Source organism: Labrus mixtus, chromosome 8 (assembly GCF_963584025.1).
Source record: "Labrus mixtus chromosome 8, fLabMix1.1, whole genome shotgun sequence".
In the NCBI taxonomy this organism is placed as follows: Eukaryota; Metazoa; Chordata; class Actinopteri; order Labriformes; family Labridae; genus Labrus; species Labrus mixtus.
In genome coordinates this window covers 22700418-22719883 of record NC_083619.1, presented here as the reverse complement: position 1 = coordinate 22719883, position 19466 = coordinate 22700418, and the positions used below count along the sequence as shown (strand labels likewise).

Here is a 19466-nt window from a genome sequence, read left to right as displayed (position 1 = left end):
TTTTCTTCCTCCCGTCTGTCTGAGAACATGAAATAGTAGTATTCCAAATGCAGCAGAACGTGTACTGACCGATCCTTAGAAAGAAAATCACATTATGTCTATGTTTAATTATCCGAGTGCTTGACTGTCACTTAGAGAATGTGCTTTAAGCTTCTGTCATTGGTCATTATATTCCTTCAAGTATTAGTAATTGATAACATGTTATTAGACGATTTCAGGGCAAGTTCCTCTTCTACCTCTTTATTTTAAAAACATTTCTAAAGGCTTTGACGAGGTCCTGTAGTTCAGAGGTTTAGAGGGTTTAAGTACTCGGGGCATAAACCTTTCAGACACAATAACAGTTCCCTTTCTAGCCCAGGATTCCTTTAGTAAAACACAGTTATTTGACCTTATTTGACCTTTACGACTAACATTTATATCTGATTAATTAAAGTTGTTAAAAATTTAGCAGTCTCAAGACATGACATGAAAATGATGAAGCAGAGGAAGCAACAGAGTCCAATGCTATGATGACAGTTTGTGCCTTCATATCAATGCCATGTGTAATGTGACTGAATTTACAGAATACACAAAGAGCAGTAAAGAACAGACCTGCAGGCAGAAAAAAGTATGAAGCTGCATGACTTAATGCACAACAATCACACGTGATATAAACATCATCATGCCCACCCCCTCGCTCAAAGTATTTCCTGCTACGTTCACACATTGGCTCAGCTCTACTTCATGTGGATATTTACTTGCGGGCTAGCAGGAAGTAGTCAGGGTAAAGTTGGGGTAAAAAAATAGTCCCGGTGAACTATCCAAACATTTGCAGCACACTGCAAAAAAATGTAGGAAATGTTCAGTTTTATGAAAGTGTAAAAGCACTACGTGTGTGTGTGTGTGTGTGTGTGTGTGTGTGTGTGTGTGTGTGTGTGTGTGTGTGTGTGTGTGTGTGTGTGTGTGTGTGTGTGTGTGTGTGTGTGTGTGTGTGTGTGTGTGTGTGTGTGTGTGTGTGTGTGTGTGTGTGTGTGTGTGTGTGTGTGTGTGTGTGTGTGTGTGTGTGTGTGTGTGTGTGTGTGAGCATGGATTGATTTCTAAACATGTTGATAAAGTGACAGTATACAGTAATGTTAAAGATGCAGATGATGTTACGAGTGACGTTAAATATAAATAAAATATAAAATCATATACATCCTGAATTCTGGACTCATTTAATCATTTTCTAATCAAAAAGTAATTTATTATTTTATCGATAAAACAATCAGAACGAGTAATAAACATCCATTGCTATTTCCCTAAGCCAACAGTGATGTCTTCAAAGTCTTCTTTTGCCTGATCAACAGTCCACGTCTCAAGGATATTGTCGCGGTAGCAGGAAGTTCTCATGTTTGAGAAGCTGGAACAACATTGAATGTATAATATTTTTTCTGTTTAATTAACTTAAAGGATTACTTGAGCATCAAAATAGTCAATAATTGCACTAATTTAGAAATGGAAATACTTTCTGTTGATGGATGAACTGAATAACTAAACTTCAGCTTGGATACTAAATATCGAGGCAGGCCCAAAAATATCGATATTAATCATTATAATTACTTCTAAGAGTTTAATTTGGATTTGACTACTCTTTTGGTCCTGCATTATTCCACTAAACTCATCAGGTTATTTTGCTTCAAACTGAATTTATGCTCTACTCCATGGCCACATTGTCCCCCGTTCTTCTGTCCAGCGAGAATGTGCTTGCACTGTGACTTTATACGGACGTTTGTCACACTGTTAATAAAAAAAAAACCTGCAGTGCAAAGAGAGATCAGAGAGGTGCTGTGCCTCACAGGTTTGTGTGCTCTGGACTAATTCCTGCGATCATTCACTCTGGATGATGCCGAAGCTACATCGTAATATCCTCCTGCAGGGGACACGGCCAAAGTCTCCCAAAGGAGCTTGAACACCACCTAACTCTGTGAAGGTTTATCTACCCGCTGTGATGTGTTAGGATTTGATAGGACACTTAAATCAGAATATAGGTCACGAGCCCGCATACAATAATTGGTTTTAAAATTTAATAATATTAATGAGACTCCGGGAATTTCATTGTTTCTTTAACTTATTCATACCACTAGACGGTCTAAACTGATGACAAACCAGGCTAGCTCAAAAGTCCCATTTGTCACTTGAAGCATTAGGTGTGACTTGAACATGCATTATGATTTTTTTTAAGTGAGCTGCAGTTTCTAAGAAATATGACTGTCAGGTAACATCAAACTGTTCGTCTATTACTTTATGTTTGATATAAAGAAACTCGAATAGGTTTGAAACTCATGTACAGCTAACAGCAGAATGCAATTGTAGACATAATGTCACATGTATTGTTGTTCAAACATTGATTTGTGGTGGATGAGAGGATTAGAAATAAGAGATACACGGGTCCAAAATCAACTTTTAAAGGTATGTTCTTCCTAGCTGAAAGATATACTTGAAGATAAATACCACTCTTGAGTCTGTATTGTAAGTAGGAAACAAGAAGCTGTTTTTTTTTTGGTTAGCGTAAAGACCAAGTCAACAGCTAATAATTGATAGTGGAAAGAAGGCCATGGAAAAAAATGAAACACTTTACTCTAAAACATTAATAAAGTATGCACGGTATGGTATAAAGGCTCACTAATTCTTACTTTACAAATTAAAATAGATATGTACTTATAAAAGATATAACCATCACCACCCATTTAACGTCTCTTACGTTGGGATGGATGTTGGGATGGCTTGAACTGTAGGGTACACTGCTCGACGCTGCCTCCAGGTTTCTTGGTGATCTTGCAACATTTGGTCCGTTTCTGTAAGCTTCAAGAAAACATGCAATTGGGTACAGAAGAAATTAACACGGAGTACGCACAGCAGGCTCCTCTATTGTACGTAGAGCATTATTTAGCCTTAAAACAGTTTTTATAACAGAATAAAGCTCCTGAAACATGGAGAGCTTGTTGCAGAGAACGGTCATTGCAGATAGTTCAAATGTAAACAATACTCTTGACTTTGATGCAAGTTGCCAAAATAGCATTACGCATTAGTGTCAAAAAATAATGTAAATGGTATTGATAGATGCTATAATTATAATTATATTCATTGTCTGGTTATGTCTTGGCTGTGTAAGAGCTAAGGCTGTAGTCAGACGAAGGAATTCCAGATTCCTCCCACATGTTTTGAGATTGACTAGCCTGCAGACTCTCCTGTTGCAAAGCACAACAAGAACCCAGCACACGCTTTAAATTTGAAAAGGGTGAGGTGGGGGGGCTCATATGCCTTCCACATTGGCTCATCTCTGACTCTGGAGGATTAATCCTGGCTGGCCATAGGGCTTCTTCTGCGGGTATAGCTGCTGATTTATGGGGCTCAGCAGAGAAACAAAGGGTCTGAATGTGTTTGAAGTGTGCAGGTGAAGACCCTGAGACGGCACTTTGAAAAAGCTCCCACTGGGATCGAGATCTCTTTAGCCACACCTGTCAAAGCAACGCTCAGATCAACACATAACCCTTCACCTGGGCTTGGATCGACCTTCCACCTGTGCACCATCTGGACTGTCTGAGTTCTGTGTGTGGCGAGCATTGCTGATGTGATTGAGGATATGTCATGACACAAAAGCTAGGTAATGATATTTCATCAAGCTGATAATTCTGCCTGAATGCACAAGTTTTTTTTTTTTGCCTTGTGGCCTAGATTCTCTCCCTTTCTCAAGAGGGATTGATTCAACCTTTCTTCTATTCTTTTCCATTTTCTAATTAGCTTTAGTGATTTCCTAATTCTTTGACATACAACCTTGAATTATTCCCTCCTCCACACATAAAAACAAGCATTTGTTCCAATTCTGGAAAACCAACAAAGCATGTTAATATTCTTGTATATTTCATGATCAAACATAATCATTCCCTCCTCACGAGGGATCCTCCCTTTGGGCTAATTTCTGGCATTGTTACTTGCATGTTTGACAAATTAGACTCTGGGAAACTAAGAGAGAACAGGGGGGGAAGCTACAGATACCGACATTAGCATTTTATCCCTTCTTTGTAACACTCTTCAAGCAGGATTCAAAGGTTTGTTGACTTAGCAGGTTTTGGGAGGATTGAAGGGGTTCAGTCTGAAGGGTCGTCCACAGTGGGATAGGGATGCCGGTTTCTCTTGGAGTGAACCATGGGGGTTTTTAAGAACTGAACACAGCCTGGGTTTGTACTTCTTTCTCCCTGTCCAGCTGTCGATCTATTTTCCCTCAGAAACCAGGGAGTTTTCTCCTCTCTGGTACCGTCTTTCATTGATTGAAGCTCCGGCCAGTGGCCCATCACAACTGGATCAAATGTGAAACCTCGCTGGAGGAAGTTTTAATTTCCTGTCTTATACTATTGAGCTAGGACTGTGTTGTGAATCAATGCGGAGGGTTAATTCCACTTTAAACCATCCTCAAGAGTATATTCTGCAGAACAGGAGATACATCAACAATATCAGGGCGTTCAGACACAGCGGGTAGTTCCTTTGTTTTTCTTTTTAGGATAGTCAACAATCAAAGTCTTCGTATTTTTCTTCAGCTTCGTCTCACCTCGCTGATCAAAATGCATCTGCTGCTGCTCGGTGCAGCTTTAACTCATGCAGCAAATAAACAGTGATTTTTAATAGAGCGCCTTTTGTGCTCAGTCACCATATCATTTCTGAGGGCATGTTGAACACAAAACAAATGGGGAACCAAACAAGCCTATTTCATTCTGCCATTCAGTGTATCAACAGGCATTAGGCTGAATAGGAAACAGCCTTATTTTCTCTCTCTTTCTCTGGAGGGCAGACACACTGAGCAGCACAGACTGTGGCTCTCTCGGTGGATAGAGACAAGACTCAGGATGATGAGAACAATAGGAGCTGGAGCCATTGTTAACCAGTCTTGTTGCTGTCAAGTCGGAGACGGGATACTCCTAAGCCACCTCTGTGCAATCCAAACACCAAGCACAGCAGGTGGTTGTCCTCAGGCCTTAGAAATTGATTAAATCTGATCTGAAACATTTGGGAGCTCTCCTTCTTTTTAGTGCAAATGAGCTTCTGAACTATATGATTTGACCTAAGCCTCCTTGGAAAAGTTCTTGGAAGAAGTGATTTAAAAATGGACCTCTACTAAGGGAAGAATTAGCATCATTTTTTGGTATTATCACCTCAGGGTACTTCTGTGCAGACAGGCCCCAAGTCCTCATTTTTATTGCTGAGAGAAAAAAATGACAATAAGGATCTCCCTCGTCTCTGAGTTAGATTCCATATTCATCTTAATTGGTGCCTGGCAGGTTATACAGAATGGAGATGGATTTGAAGTCATTTACTGGAGGTTTCTGACAGGTGCAGTGGAAGAGAACGTCAGGCCCTGTGCTGGTACACATAGCCTGGAAATCATCTGTCAAAATTTAGCATATCTAAGGAGAAGGCTGCCTGTCATCTTCGATGTATATCTAACCAGGCACAAGGGTGGATTTAAAAAGGAACTCTGTTGTACCCTGATGTAAAGCACATTCATCAAGTTGATCTTTGGTTGACAAGACCAGAAAACATGCCCTGGAGAAAAGAAGAGGTTTAGATAATGAGAATGTTTGAGTTAAACACGGTGCTGTAGAGGTTTCTTTTTTTTTTTCTTTTTTTTTTGGTGTACCTTTGAACTTTTCTGGTATATTTTTAAACTCAAAATATTCATAGCTTCATACGTCACCAGAAATATTTCAGCATCTAGATTCTTAACAAATGCAAATTGATCTTTTTGGCCCAATTTTATTCTGTTACGCTCAATGTGATTCTGCAGTTTGGTCTTGTAAAACATTGCTGACAAGAGCATGGCTCAGCCTGGCAGATTATCAGTGGAAATCTCCACTCCAACTTCTTTATTTCCCCCTCAAATCAATGTGGGGAACAGCAAGACGTGATTGATAATGATATTGAGATTGATTGTCTAAATCCCATCCCTCAGTTCTAAGTCCCCAAACAGATAGTATATGTACATGCAATTCAGTGCAGAGATAGGACTAGGCAGGAGCTGCCAATAGATAAGTGAAATAGGGCCAGAGTGAAAAGGCCTATCAGTCCCTAAGGGGCTTAGCTGCAGGATTCTGGAGCTCTAAACTGGCGTTGGTGGAGGGAGATAGTCGACATTGGTTTTAAATTACCCAAGATTGCCTTGTGGTTTCAGTCTGCGGGGACGCCGGCAGACAAGATGTTTGTTAAAACAAGTGCAGACATTGAGGCCGATTGGGGCAAAGTGAAGACCTGCGATTTCCTCGGCAGACAGAGCAGGTTGGAAGGCTGATAATTGCAGAATTGGCAGAGGGGCTAAGGAGGTCTTGCAGCAATGATATCTGCCACTGGGACCGATGCAGCGGTGATGCTGGAAAAGGGCTCAGTTTCCTCACTGGGGGGATATTCTATCTAATGCCACTCAAGCTAAGAGACACACCTCACTAATGGGGCTGCTGTTCATTTGTCTGCTTTGTTACATGGCTTATGTAAGTCTCAAAATTACTAGGTAAGAAATGCTATACAATTATGAAGTAGCCAGTAATTGTTTTACAGGTGTTATATTGTTGTTATATGTTCTGTACATGTTCTGCGCCATTTATTTTATATTCCAGAGGTCGTGTTCAACATTTTGCCATTGTGTTGCAATCTTAATGAAAAAATAAGTGACCACAACTTGTTAATAATTGCACCATATATTTTTCGTTCAGTTGAAATAAAATATACATGACTTGCTAATAAGTGGTTTCTTAAAGTGATGGTAGGTTACCTTTGGATAGAGACTGATTGGATGTGTCCTCCTGTAGTTTTTACACAAAGTTAAGCTAACTAACAGCTGGTCAAAGCTTCATGTCAGATGTTATGTTGTGTCTTTATTTAAGACATAAGATACAGATATGACAGTGGTATTGATCTCAAGTATTTCCCTATTTGTCCAACTATAAATATGACCAGAAACATGAACAGCATTCCTGAATTTGATTCTCTAAAAGTCATATCATTCAGTCAGACACCGAAATAATGCAAGCAGGAATTTACAAAGGTAAACAAACTTTACAAAGCTGCAGAAGTGGAGCAGAAGAGTCAATACCTGCTTCATGAAAGGGGGCTTCATGTTTTTTTTATTTTTCATTTAATTCCTTACCACAGATCTTCTTTTTCAATACACCATTTCCACCCTCACCATTCTCCCCACTCTCATACAGAGAGAAGGCTGCGTGCACACACTTTCACGCACTCACACACACAAACACAGCTTTTAATGCTTAAAGTTTACTTTTGTTACAGGTGCAATAACAAAAGGCCTTTTAAGTCTGACTTGAAAATCTTTAGGAGAAATTGGCTCCAGCATTGAGGGGTTGAGATATTGATTCTGGCCTTTGGCTGAGTCCAGGAAAAGATGGATAGATTTCTTTGAAATGCACTCTGCGTGAGAATATAAAGACCATTGTGTGTTCTCACTCAGGAATAAATTGTTTCATGACATATCTAGGGCCACCTTTTTAGCTTCAAGCTGCCTGCGTCTCTTGAAAGGGGAATGTTGACAGGGTGGAGCACATTCATCTGTAGACCCAGACTACCCACACCTCATAGAAGCTTTTTATTGAAAGTTAAATCTCCTTCAGAGAGTTGGCAGCCCCTCGTTGGGATATCTATTTCAGCAGCTGTCGAGGCTGATTATATGGGGGTTGTGCCACACACTGGCAACGATATAAACCTCCTACTGAGAGAAGGACTATTATGATGCTATTGATTGATGCGTTCATCTGCATTCATGTGTACAGTCTCTTGACTCAAAGGCAGGCGCTTCTATTGATGGCAAGCAACATGTGATTGAAACATTTTGCTTTTGATTTACGGCGCTCAATATGGCAAATTCCCACATTTAAAAAAGCTTAAGTTTCCATGTAATTTGTGCAGAACAAGATGCTTTAATGTTTACCTCTGCACCAAACAGTTCTCCAGCAGATCAATAATAAGTTAGAGGCGTTATTGAAGCAGTTCCCCATATTGAAGTCTGATACAAAGATCCGTGTCTAACCGAACAAAGCATTGCAAATTGATTTATTGCTTGTTCAAGCCCTGTTAGCCCTGTCTTAATGGTCGAAACAGTTCAGGTTAAGCAACCAATGTTGTGAGTTCTCAGAACTGTCAATGAAAAAGCAGAATTGGTTTCAACCCACACAGTGTGTTCGGATCCATTCAGAATCAATAGTAAGTTTCAAAGAGGCTGCACAATGGGATTCAGTTTATAATTCTCATTTAGGATTGAATTTGTAATTACTCTTCTAAAAATACAACATTTTTATTTTTTCTGTATCAATTTCTGGCATTAAAAAATGATCAGTGTCAGGCAGTGTATTGGCAAGAGTCTAGCAATATGGTGCACATCAAAGAACTCATCTGCATCATTAAAGCCATACATTATTTGCATGCTATTAAAATAAAGTTTATAAGAAAGTCAAACATTATATCGCTATAACCAAACCCCTCATCCACCATAATAAAAAGTCATATTATGGCAACTACAGGTGGCCATTGTAAGTAACATTGGTGAGATATATTTTTTCAATCACTTATGCATTGCCGCAATCTGAAAAATAAAAACTGAATTATTTTATTCGACACTGAAACCTGACTCTTCTCTTTTTCCTGATTCATTATTAAACAAAGAGCTGACATTTAAGAAATGTGAAACCACTCAAAATTAAACAAGAAATGGGCTCTGTTTTTTTTAATTTTTTTTATTCCTTTTGTAGGTTTTTTCTTCCTCCAGTGTTTGAAATTGTCCCTCAACTCTTGTCACCCACTGGCTCGGAATACATTCAGCTACCTGCCAATGCCATCCATTTGAATTTCAAACACCAATAAAAGTCACCTCTTTGGGTTTGTTTGAGCACCACCATGCTGTGAGAGGAAGGTGGGTGGCATGGGGCGAAGGATCCTGGAAGTATTGAGTCAAAATATTGATGGATCTGAGCCAGTCCCTGTGACACTGCAGCTAGAGACTCATACTAATGCTCTCCAAGTTGCATCTTGGCAGTACGAATATTTTTATGTAGAGAAAAAGTTGACTTAGCATGACGCTTTTTTTTTCAGCAAAGCCTCCATGGAGGAGGTGAACAACCACAGTTTGACCCCCGTTGACCATAGAAACATCGGGGGTTGAGAGGCTCACTTCAGGGCATGTTGATTCATGAGTGTTTGTCATTATGATTTATTCAGTCACATCAAGGTTTTTGCCTCCTGTAAGTGCTGCTTCATATTTTTTCAACAATAGACATTAAAGGTTGCACAGGCTGTGTATAATGCTGCTGTAGGTGGATCCATTGCTTCACTGCCTCCACAGAATAATGAACTAACTTGCACCCAATTATACAATGGCAGTTAAAAGCTGTTAGGGAATGCTAATGAACTTAGCATAATAGCTCGGAGGTAAAAGTCAAGTATATGTAAATAAACATTTTGTATGTTAGATAGGCAAGTTCTTACAATTCGACAGAATAATTATTTTACATGTACAAATTAAAACTGTTCACGATTCAGACAAGGTTCATTTTCCTGAACATCAAGATATGGCTCACTAAACTGTTCATGCTGAGCCACAAAATGTTACATTTAAAATGTAAATTTGACATATTTAGATTTAAATAGCTCTTTATGACGGTTTTGCCCATTTTAGAATAGTATATATTCTTGTGTCGATTTATTAGATTTTTATATTATTAGTCCTCATTTTTCTATGTTGCAGGTGTTAAACGTGGAGGAAATTTTTACACCTTGCTAGGAATAAGACCCCTTTGATTATACAGTATATCAAAAAAACATTAAATATTTTAAAAAATATGTTTTGGATCAGGTGTCGATGATAAAGATGAAGGATAGTTTGTTTCACATCGATTCATATTATAATGGAGTTTATAAGGAACATGAGACAGGCCTCATACCCCTGAGCCATTAAAACCTTAATCAATTCATTGTATACACCTGTGTCTCTTTTTTTTTTTACCTTTGCAAAGATCGTATCTTTTTAGCTTCCATTTTCTATTACAGCTAGCTAGTTGAGAGCGCTTTCAACACACGACAGTTAGCCACTTCAAAATGTATGTGGACGATATGGTAAATTATCATGGCTGGGCTAAAGGGAAATTCCCTGTTGAGGTATGAATATTTAGCCAAAGCTTAATTAAGCTTTTTTAAACCACTTGATAGAAAAGCTATTTGTTTGTGTGTACATGACAGAGGACGATCTCACTTGTGTTAGCTTAGGGTTAGAGGGCGCTGAGCTCTTTATCTACTTGTACATTTCAAGTAGTATATTACTAAATATGCTTGAAAATAATATCTGCCTCTTTTTTGTTTGAATTCTTTTGCTTTGTTCACAGTTACTATTTTATATCTTTTTAATGTTTCACACTTGGCAGTAAACTGGGCTAGCTAACAGGTAGGCAGGCTACATGTTAGCTCGTAATCCTAGCAGGTTGCTTTGGTGTTGTATAAGCTAGAAGAGGCAGTGATTTTTCTGGACAAGCTCTCAACAATTCTTCATCCTTTTTCCCTGTGATACTTTGGCATTCACTACCGCTTCAATGTCCGCCCCCTCAAAAAACAGACAAAGCAGCAAATATATCATTAGGCTGCCCTATGCAGCTGGATATTAATTATCCTGTGTTCTCCTCGTTTGGCCACTCATTTGCACGTGTACTGTAAATGTCACCAGAGAGATAAATGGGAAAACAAAAACCCCAGCTCGTAGCCTTTATGCAGCAGAATGTCAGAGGGAGCTTGTAAGAGATGAGATATTGGTTTTGGCCTGGCATAGATTCTGGCTCAAAGGACACCCCAAGAGGCAATACAATTAGTTTATCTGTATTTAGAAAATTAATAACAATGTGCAAGCAAGCATTTTCCGATTGAAGCACGATATTACAAAGTACATCTGTTATCAACAGATGGATCATATTGTGAAGGTAGCTATATTATTTTCCTATAAATCTCTAGGTCTTCTCTGCCTCCCGCTGTGTGAAAGCCACCTTTACGTTGCACTTTTTTCTTTAACTCAGTGTGAACTCCAGATATTGTTCTGACATGCTTTTTTGTAGATTTATGAGTGGATTGAAAAGCACTTTGGGGGGGAAAATAGCTCAACTCTTACATTTTCTGTGTGGCCTTTAAGGTGGGGGGATAAAGGGATATTTGTATTAATCGATCACACGCCGAGCCTTGTTGAAGCCTGGCCCTAATGGTTGCTTGCTGTCATTTTACAAGCAGCTTGTAAAAAGGATTAGAGTGGCTCTGTGGAGTAAGGGCGCATGAACAGCAAAGTTCTGCGGCGGGCAAGGAAAATAAATCAATTTATCCCTGATGGTTGTGCAGTTTTGGAACATAATGCCTAACGATGATGGAGTTTGGACACTTCATACTTGTCATTGTGAAATTGGACTGCCGTGTTGCTAATGATGGTAATGTATGTTGTGCCTCGCCTACTCTAGTAATCCTTCACTCTGTCTCACTTAAATGCATCTCATTGTCTGGCATATTGCATTATGAATACCGCTGGGGGAAAAGAGGGGAAGGGGAATTTAATTTATAGATTCATTCATTTGAACAGCAAGTTAATGGGAAAACTGTATAACCATATATACATTGCTTCCTTTTGTCACAGGTGATTGTAACTTTGAGAAGCCGCTGGCAGCTTGTGGTTACAGCCAAGGCAGAGATGATGACCTTGACTGGGAGCAGTCCACTACCAGAGAGAAGACTTCGTCAGACCCATGGATGCCCTCAGGTAAGGACAGTGACACTGGCATGAGAATGGGAGAAATTATGACTTCTTGACCGTACAGAATAATGCAGAAAAATCATGCATTATTCTGTAATGTACACGGGATAGTTAGAACGAACTCCCTGTTAAAGTGTTTACAAGCCAGGGGAAAAGACTTTAAAGCCTCTGTGCACCGACACAGGCGTTAGTGATTGAGACCATGATTAGACCTCCTTTCAGGAATATGTGGGCGTGGACATGTTTGTTTGACTGACAGCTCCAGCACCCTGTTGATTTTGAAGAAACCGTTTGTGAAGGAGGACTTGATGACTTGTACTGATACTTGTGGATGCTTAGAATTGATTACATCATAACTTCTCACCTTAGCTACACCTATTTACAACCTGTCCTGGTTTATTAATCAGCCCGAATAATTAAAAACACCTGTGTGGGTGAACATCAAATTGTCAACCCTTATCCTACTATCCTGGCAACAACACGGATCTGAAAGCTCATTTTTTTGATTTGCTCAAGCAAATGTGTGTCTGCCCCCACTCCTATTCTCACAGATTTCCATCCAATTAGATTCAGGTCAGGCCATTAAGAATTAATGTAACATTCGGTATTGTTTAGGGGTTTGCACGATTAGCCTACTAAATGTTTAAATGTCTTCACTCTCCCTAGCCAGCAACAGACTTACTAGTAGAGTTAAACTAATGACTATTATTTGTATCAATTCAGGCCTGTTACTAGCTGGGGCTATAATTCCAGTTAATGGCTACTGTCATATTGCTATAATGCTCTGCTACCCAGATAAACACCAGCACAGTGGACAGGTAGCAACTCATAGCGGCGAGCGATTAGATAGTGTTTTGATGTACCAAATGAATACATTTGAATGTTTTGGCTGTGGAAGGTTACCACTTGACCGAACCGATGTGCATCCACGTTCAGCACAGGCATTTGGACATTAACCTGCAAGGAGGACTAATGGCTGGAGGTGCAAACACTGCTTACCTTGGCTACACTTTGCAAAACCTATTTGACAATATTTACCCCAAGGCCCCCAGTGATCCAGTGTTCAGCCGTGTGGCGTAACTTGTGCTAAATTGTGACTGTTCGATGATTGTTTACTTCAGACTGGCCGTCGTGGGCTGACTTGTCCGAATTTAAATGTGCATTTAATCAAATTTGTCTTCTAGGAACATCGCTACTGTTCAGGCATTTTACTTGACAACAAAGCCACTGTTGGTGTGGATTATTCTAAATCTTCTTCCTCCGTAGTACTGTCAAACGAAATGGTAGCTCCAATTATGCTGAAATGCTGGCTACTTATTCTTGTCATGTTGAACATCGGTGTAAATTACAGATTAAATAAATCATATGAATTGGATGTTGGAGCTAGTACCTATAGCCTAGCAGCATTCTGCCATGTTTCAGGTTTGGTGGCTCTGATTGGTTTTTGCCACATTTTTTTGCCTGTGGCTGCTGAGGTTTTAGTCTAATTAGCATTTTTTAAATAGTCAAGTGATGCCAGTCTACCATCAAACAACACTCGCTCTTTAAGTTGCACCTCTGTATTACAGGGGTAGGGGTGGGTGGGGGGGGGGGGAATGAGCCATCCTAGTGAGAACAGTGAGTGGCTAAAATGAGCAAGCTGTACACACAATGATTAGAAATATTCTGAACATGCTTCTAATTTGACAGATCAATTACATGATACATTTTAATCTGCTACAGTTTCTGTCCTTCAAAAGCACTTTGTCTGTAACATACTGTAAGGCTGCATGTAAACAACTTAATATTAGGGGCTAATAAACATTGATTAAATGTTATATATATTTATATTCATCTGCTACTTGATCTTGTTAACACAAACTTTAAAGAGAAATCTTTCATTGTTCTTGAGACATCCAAGACTTTTTCTTTTCTTTTCTTACCAATTAAAGAATATTTGATAAATCTTCTATCCACTTGAGTGTGCACTACAAAGGATCTTTGCAACTGTCATCTAAAGTGGGACGAAAGAAACATTTGATATCCAAATATTCAGATGCCTTTTGATTAAAGAAGTATTTTAGGCCGCTTCATATTGAAATTCATTAAAATGCTTTCCCTGCATTTTGTGTCTGTCTCACACCATTTGTCTCTTTAATGTTCCATTGATCGCTTTTCATTTGATTTGAAATGCAAAGATATCACCGGCACTCAGCAGAAGGCACCTAAGGAATTAGACTAATGGAATGACGTTTTTTCTCCCCGTGTTATAACAAAGGTAGCGTTGCAAACTAATGGATATTGTTTTCCTCCTCTATCTGACGCCTAATCTCACAAAGGCTGCATCACAGATAGATTGCACCGAGCCCCCCTAGTGACAGAGGGAGAATTAATTAGCAGGCCCTCACTAATTTTAAGCAGCCAGTGCCCAGACCTGTTTGTGTGCAGATCAGGATGATGTGTGTTGGACCGCCCCGGAGAAATTGCTTTTCATGGCGGGGGAAGTGTCTACTATTTTCTATCCCAATTGATTAATGTCGGGACACATGGAGGCTGGGCAAAGGTTACAGCGAAATCTGGAAAAGCCTTGACCTACAAATTAACACCTCGCGCACGGTCTAAATTTAACACATCTGATTAAAATCCCATGTCTGCTTAAGTGGTGTCCCTGATTGTGCTTCCTACTCTAAGTACACTCCAGACAGGCTTGTTTTCTACCTGTGCATCTTGAACTGTGCGTAATTAACAGGTTGCTGCTCTTCCTCCATTTCTCAGTGTGAGCACTCAACCTGCCGTGCGAAATTGTAATCTCTCCTCTTTGGCTGCATTGAAAGGGATGTGAAATGTAGTGTGCTTGACGGCTGAAATTGTTTTAGGGCTGCTGAAGAGGGGGTTGATGGGTAGAAATGCATTTAGGTGAAAGGCACACTGGCGGAAAAGCTATCTCACCTCTGATTGCTGCCTCACTCTCAACCTGTACTTATGAATCTTCACACAACGACCTTATCATACTCACAGAACAGATTGTTCCGAACAGAAGCCATTGGTACCTCAAACACTTAAATTTGGTTGAAGGCAGTGTCTGTTCAAATCGAGGTGTTCTTGATGCCAGTGTGAATGTATGATTTAATCAATAATTCAACCTTATTTGCTCTGGTTTTCAGAGAAAATTTAATCTTTAGATGATTAAAGAAAGAAATAAATGGATGATATTTTCCTTCAGTGATAAATGTGTTTCAAAAGAATCTGAACTATGTGTATGAATACAACAAACTTTGTTGTATTCATACACAGGGTTCAGTTACTTATGTGTGTTAGATGAATGGTGGAAAGCGATGGTGTGGACGTCATAGTGATGTACTTTGACTTTTCCCAAAGTTATTCTGTCACAGACTTGCAAGTATTATTTCATTTTTAATTATTAAGCATTTCCATGATGGTGACTTTACCAAATGGTAGCATTATTGACACACCCACATCAAATGCACATACAGCTGTCCCTACTTTTGTAGGCTTTCATCCTTAGAGCTGTGTAAGGAGATTCTCCACTAGATATATCTAAACATCAACAGAGTGAAGGTCTGGTGAGGACTTTGCTGTTTTGAGCGGTTAAAACCGTGTTGGGAGCGAGTATAAGGATCACAACTAATGCCCAAAAGCTGCAGTATAAGTCACATGAATGAAAACTATGAATACGTAGGTAAGGGAAAGGCAAGAAATTCATCATCATCAAAGTATAGGTGAGAGCTAATTAGCATACATTTGCTAGAAGGATCACTGTCAGCTGTCATTTTCAGTCAGGTGGCAACTTCTCCACAGTGTGAAGCAGTAGGAAGCCTTTATTATTTGCCAGGTGGGCTGTTCCATAAGAGTGTGAGGTCACATGAAAAGTATGAATTATGGTTGTCTTGCCATTATGATACCTCAATCATATTTTATCGTCATGGCAACGATCTCTTCTAAATAGGGAAAACCTTCAAACATCCAATTCACAAGACAGGTGCGCAGGAGAACAATGTGTCCGTCAAAATGTAAAGATATACTCCTGCACACAGTCTAACTTGCAAACAAAGATTTACTGGCAACGTTTCGGTACTAGACTTTCATCAGGCAAAAGAAGTCCCGTCTGTTTTGGCCTCTCTCATCTCTTCCAACCTTTTCAATATCATGACTGCCATACACATATATGTAGAAATGAAGCGTACATAAATGGTTGGTACTGGTTGAAAAAAAGAAATAAAAAAGGTCCATCTGGGGTTTTTCAGAAGAACCATCAAGCATTTAGGAATACACTGAAGTGAACTGTCACTCAAACACAAAATATGTTTTTTACATCCAAAAATTTGACCGACTAAAGTTTTTAAAGACTGATCCAAGATTATAATGCATTAGTATTATTTAAGGTTTTTGTTACAGCTTGGCAGGCAAATGTGGAGTAACCAGATGGAGTACGAAAGAATCCTCTTGAAACATCCCAAAGCCCTTCTCTCAAACTCCTATATTGCCTTCTCCCAGAAGCGTGCTGCAAATAACAGCATATTGTAAATCACTAACCAATTAGCTTTTTCCCATTCGTGTTTGACTAGTTCACTTGTTTTATCGTATGCCCAATGAGTGCACAGGGGGAGTTCATGCAGATGTACAGGTAAGGTATCCAATGATTGAATATGGAAAGGAGGGGCCTATTACAGGCATGCAAAAGCCAAAGATACTGGATTGTATCTTCATGTCATATTTGCTTTAAATTAAATTAAATTAAAGTTAAAATGGCATTATATAACTTTAAAGGTTAAAAACACTGAAATCTGCACACTATCCAAGTCTGCTTGAAAAACATGTATCAAAGCCTTCTGATGACAATAAGAAGCTTCCTGATTAAAGGAGCTGCGTCAGTGCAGTAAGAGTAGAAAACAAACTCAAGACAGGCCTTTTGCAGAATTACATGGCCACCCACTGAGGACTCTCCTTCATACCTAAAAGCACAAATTGCAACCAAACTGGCCAGCTTACATCCCAGCATGTAAATAACAGAGAACTAAAAGCGGAAAAGAAATGCAACAAGGGAAACAAGCCCTGTGGCCACATGAAGAAGAGGAACTCTGGGTTGTTTACGACACTCTGCTCTCTACCTAATTACTACGTCTGGATGAAGAGTAGTCTTGTTTATCCCGCCGCTCGGCCCTGATTGCATGCTTTGGCTCCTTTAGGGTGGCTCAGCCCAGTTTTGAGTCTCTGGATGTCTGCTTGGGCACTCCCCAGTGTGTCTCCTCTCCCGAGCCAACTGGAGGATCCCCTGGCAGACCTGTCACTGTCACTCTTTTTTATTACAGAGAAGCCTCATCTGTCCTGGACTACGATACTAAAACTATCTCAGCCAAGACCACACTCATTCAGCCCTGGAGAACTGAGCTGGACGCACTTCTGTCAGAGTTGGATATTGGCTTGGATTGCATATTATGTAAAGGGAAAACTACTACACTTAAATCAGAGACATTTATCATCCGTAAAAAAAAAACCCAATAACAACAGATTTCTCTCATTCATTCAGCCCTGATATTTGTTTTTATTAGTCTTCCAACATGTTGCAACCGTCTAGGAGATGAATTGATGATGCAGACTTGTTGAGGAAGTTTGCACTGTAGTGCTGGGGGTGTCCAGATGCCAGTAAGAAGGAAGCAGTTTTTAGTGAGCCCCAGCTGGTGCAAAGGCTGCCACTTCTGGGATGGTGTCGTGGTTGATGCCAGCAGTCGGCTGCTGCTCCCTGACTCTCCCTTGAGACTTATTCTAGAGAATAATGGCATGAGGAGGGGGAGGAGAAAGAAGGTCCCCTGACTGATATTAATTATATTCGCATTATAATAGGCACAATAGCAAATGGAGCTCCAGCTAAATGACTTATTGTTGTATTCTTAATGTCCGCGCTAAATATGTTGCTGGAGAAAAATTGAAGTTTTTTGTTTCTTTGCTGCACTGGGTCTTTGTTTTGATAGCACGTCCTTGGTCAAGGATGACACATTAGTCAAGGATTGGCAAAATGAGGTTCTTTATTGGGTAACCATAATCTTCTCTTATTTGACATTCATAATGCAAATGCAAATGCAGCTAAACCTTGTACTCAGAAGGTTTCATTTCTTAGAGAACCACATGTAGATACACAGATCCTTTTAAAAGTCAAACTCTTGACTCTTGGTAATAAATTGACAAAGCCCCTCCGCCGTACCTGGACAACCAGTATTGTTTATGCCGCCTTGTGAGATGTTCAAATGAAAGAGAAGAAGGAGAGCCACTTAAATTATGAGAGGCAAGAACACCCACTGACTGAAGGACGTCAGAAATTTAATCAGAATTTAAATCACATCAGCGAAAGATGGGATTTGCTGTTGAGAAGGGAGGGAGGGGAGGGGGGGGGGGACCATCCTGCGAAAAATAAGCTAATTGCTTTTGAGCCATTCACAACTTTGTGTTGAAATCACACCTTGCACAGCGTTGGCAAGGTTGTGAGGTTAAGGAGAGACCCCATTATATGATTAGGGGACGAAACAGAACAGCAAATTACAGCATCTGATCAATTCATAAATTAATTCCTGCGAATGACAGACTGTGATTTTCAATTTAGCGTGTTGGTGGGGTTAAGAAGTGTACCAAAGTCTGAACGAACAGGATATCCCCCATGACAGAATAAACAGGATTATGACAGCAGCCTGTACTGTCATGATGGAGGACACATTTGCATGGTGTCTTTTCTTATTGGTGTGCATGGTATGTACAATTAAGGCTAATGATGCAGCGAGGTGACTCACATGAAGAGTCTGTGTTGTGTAATGGGTTTTTTGTCAGCCAAATGGGCCATTATGCGACCCATTTAATACAGTGGCGCGCCAATAGTGCGTAGTGCATATTAAGATGACATATTAAGCCATTGAGAATTGCTGCTGATTGACACACAGCAACAAAGGATGCTGTCACAGAGCATAATAAGGGTCAGTTGTTCCACCTGACTGAAATGACAGCGCTGAAACGTGTTCGGCATGATGGATGGTTTTGGGTGAACCTGTGTGACACTGTCAAAGAATCCTGGCAGCTCCTTCATATGCAGAGCCCAAACTTATTCAGTGTTACTTTATCAGACCCCTTTCATGTTTCAAAGGACACAGGGAAAGTTCTGGAAAATTGAGCGGAGGCCACGGCCGCTCACATTACCAGCCTCACCCTCACAGCGAGAGCATTTTTGATTGGTGGCAGACAGTGAGAATAGCCCCGTCTTCATTGACATTTCCGAAGCGGCAGCCGTGCTTTTCTGCGGCGGTGACCTCTGTGAATTTTATTAGCAAATGAGACCTGGAGGGTTTGGGTTTAAAGAGCGCCCCTTCATTCTGATTTCCCCCCACATAATGATTTTCACAGAGTTCAGGACCTGAATGGAGGAGAAATAATGAGCGCTAGTCATTACCGCAAATTATATCCTCTGCTCAGACCATCACTCAACTCATAATTAATCTAAATACCTTCAACCTATAGACTTTGATGGCTACGATAAGACAGTACACTGTTTGAGGGAACTAAATTATATCAGCTTTTTATTCCCATCAGGTGGAAATTCATGACTTTTTAAGAAAAGGAAGCAAGGAGGGAATTTTAAAACATATCCACTTAACCAGGTAATGGTTTTTGCTACATCATGCTTAATTTGCTTGAAGAC

At 39.9% G+C, this 19466-nt stretch overlaps 1 protein-coding gene across 15 annotated transcripts in view; it reads left to right on the top strand.

The window, feature by feature from the left end:
* LOC132979424 (receptor-type tyrosine-protein phosphatase mu-like) overlaps nt 1-19466 on the top strand; it is a 162597-nt gene that overhangs the window by 28393 nt on the left and 114738 nt on the right. For all 15 annotated transcript variants that reach the window (XM_061045200.1, XM_061045201.1, XM_061045208.1 and 12 more), the window contains exon 2: nt 11672-11794. In XM_061045200.1, coding sequence (XP_060901183.1) covers nt 11672-11794 — 123 coding nt within the window. The remainder of the gene's footprint in view (nt 1-11671; nt 11795-19466) is intronic.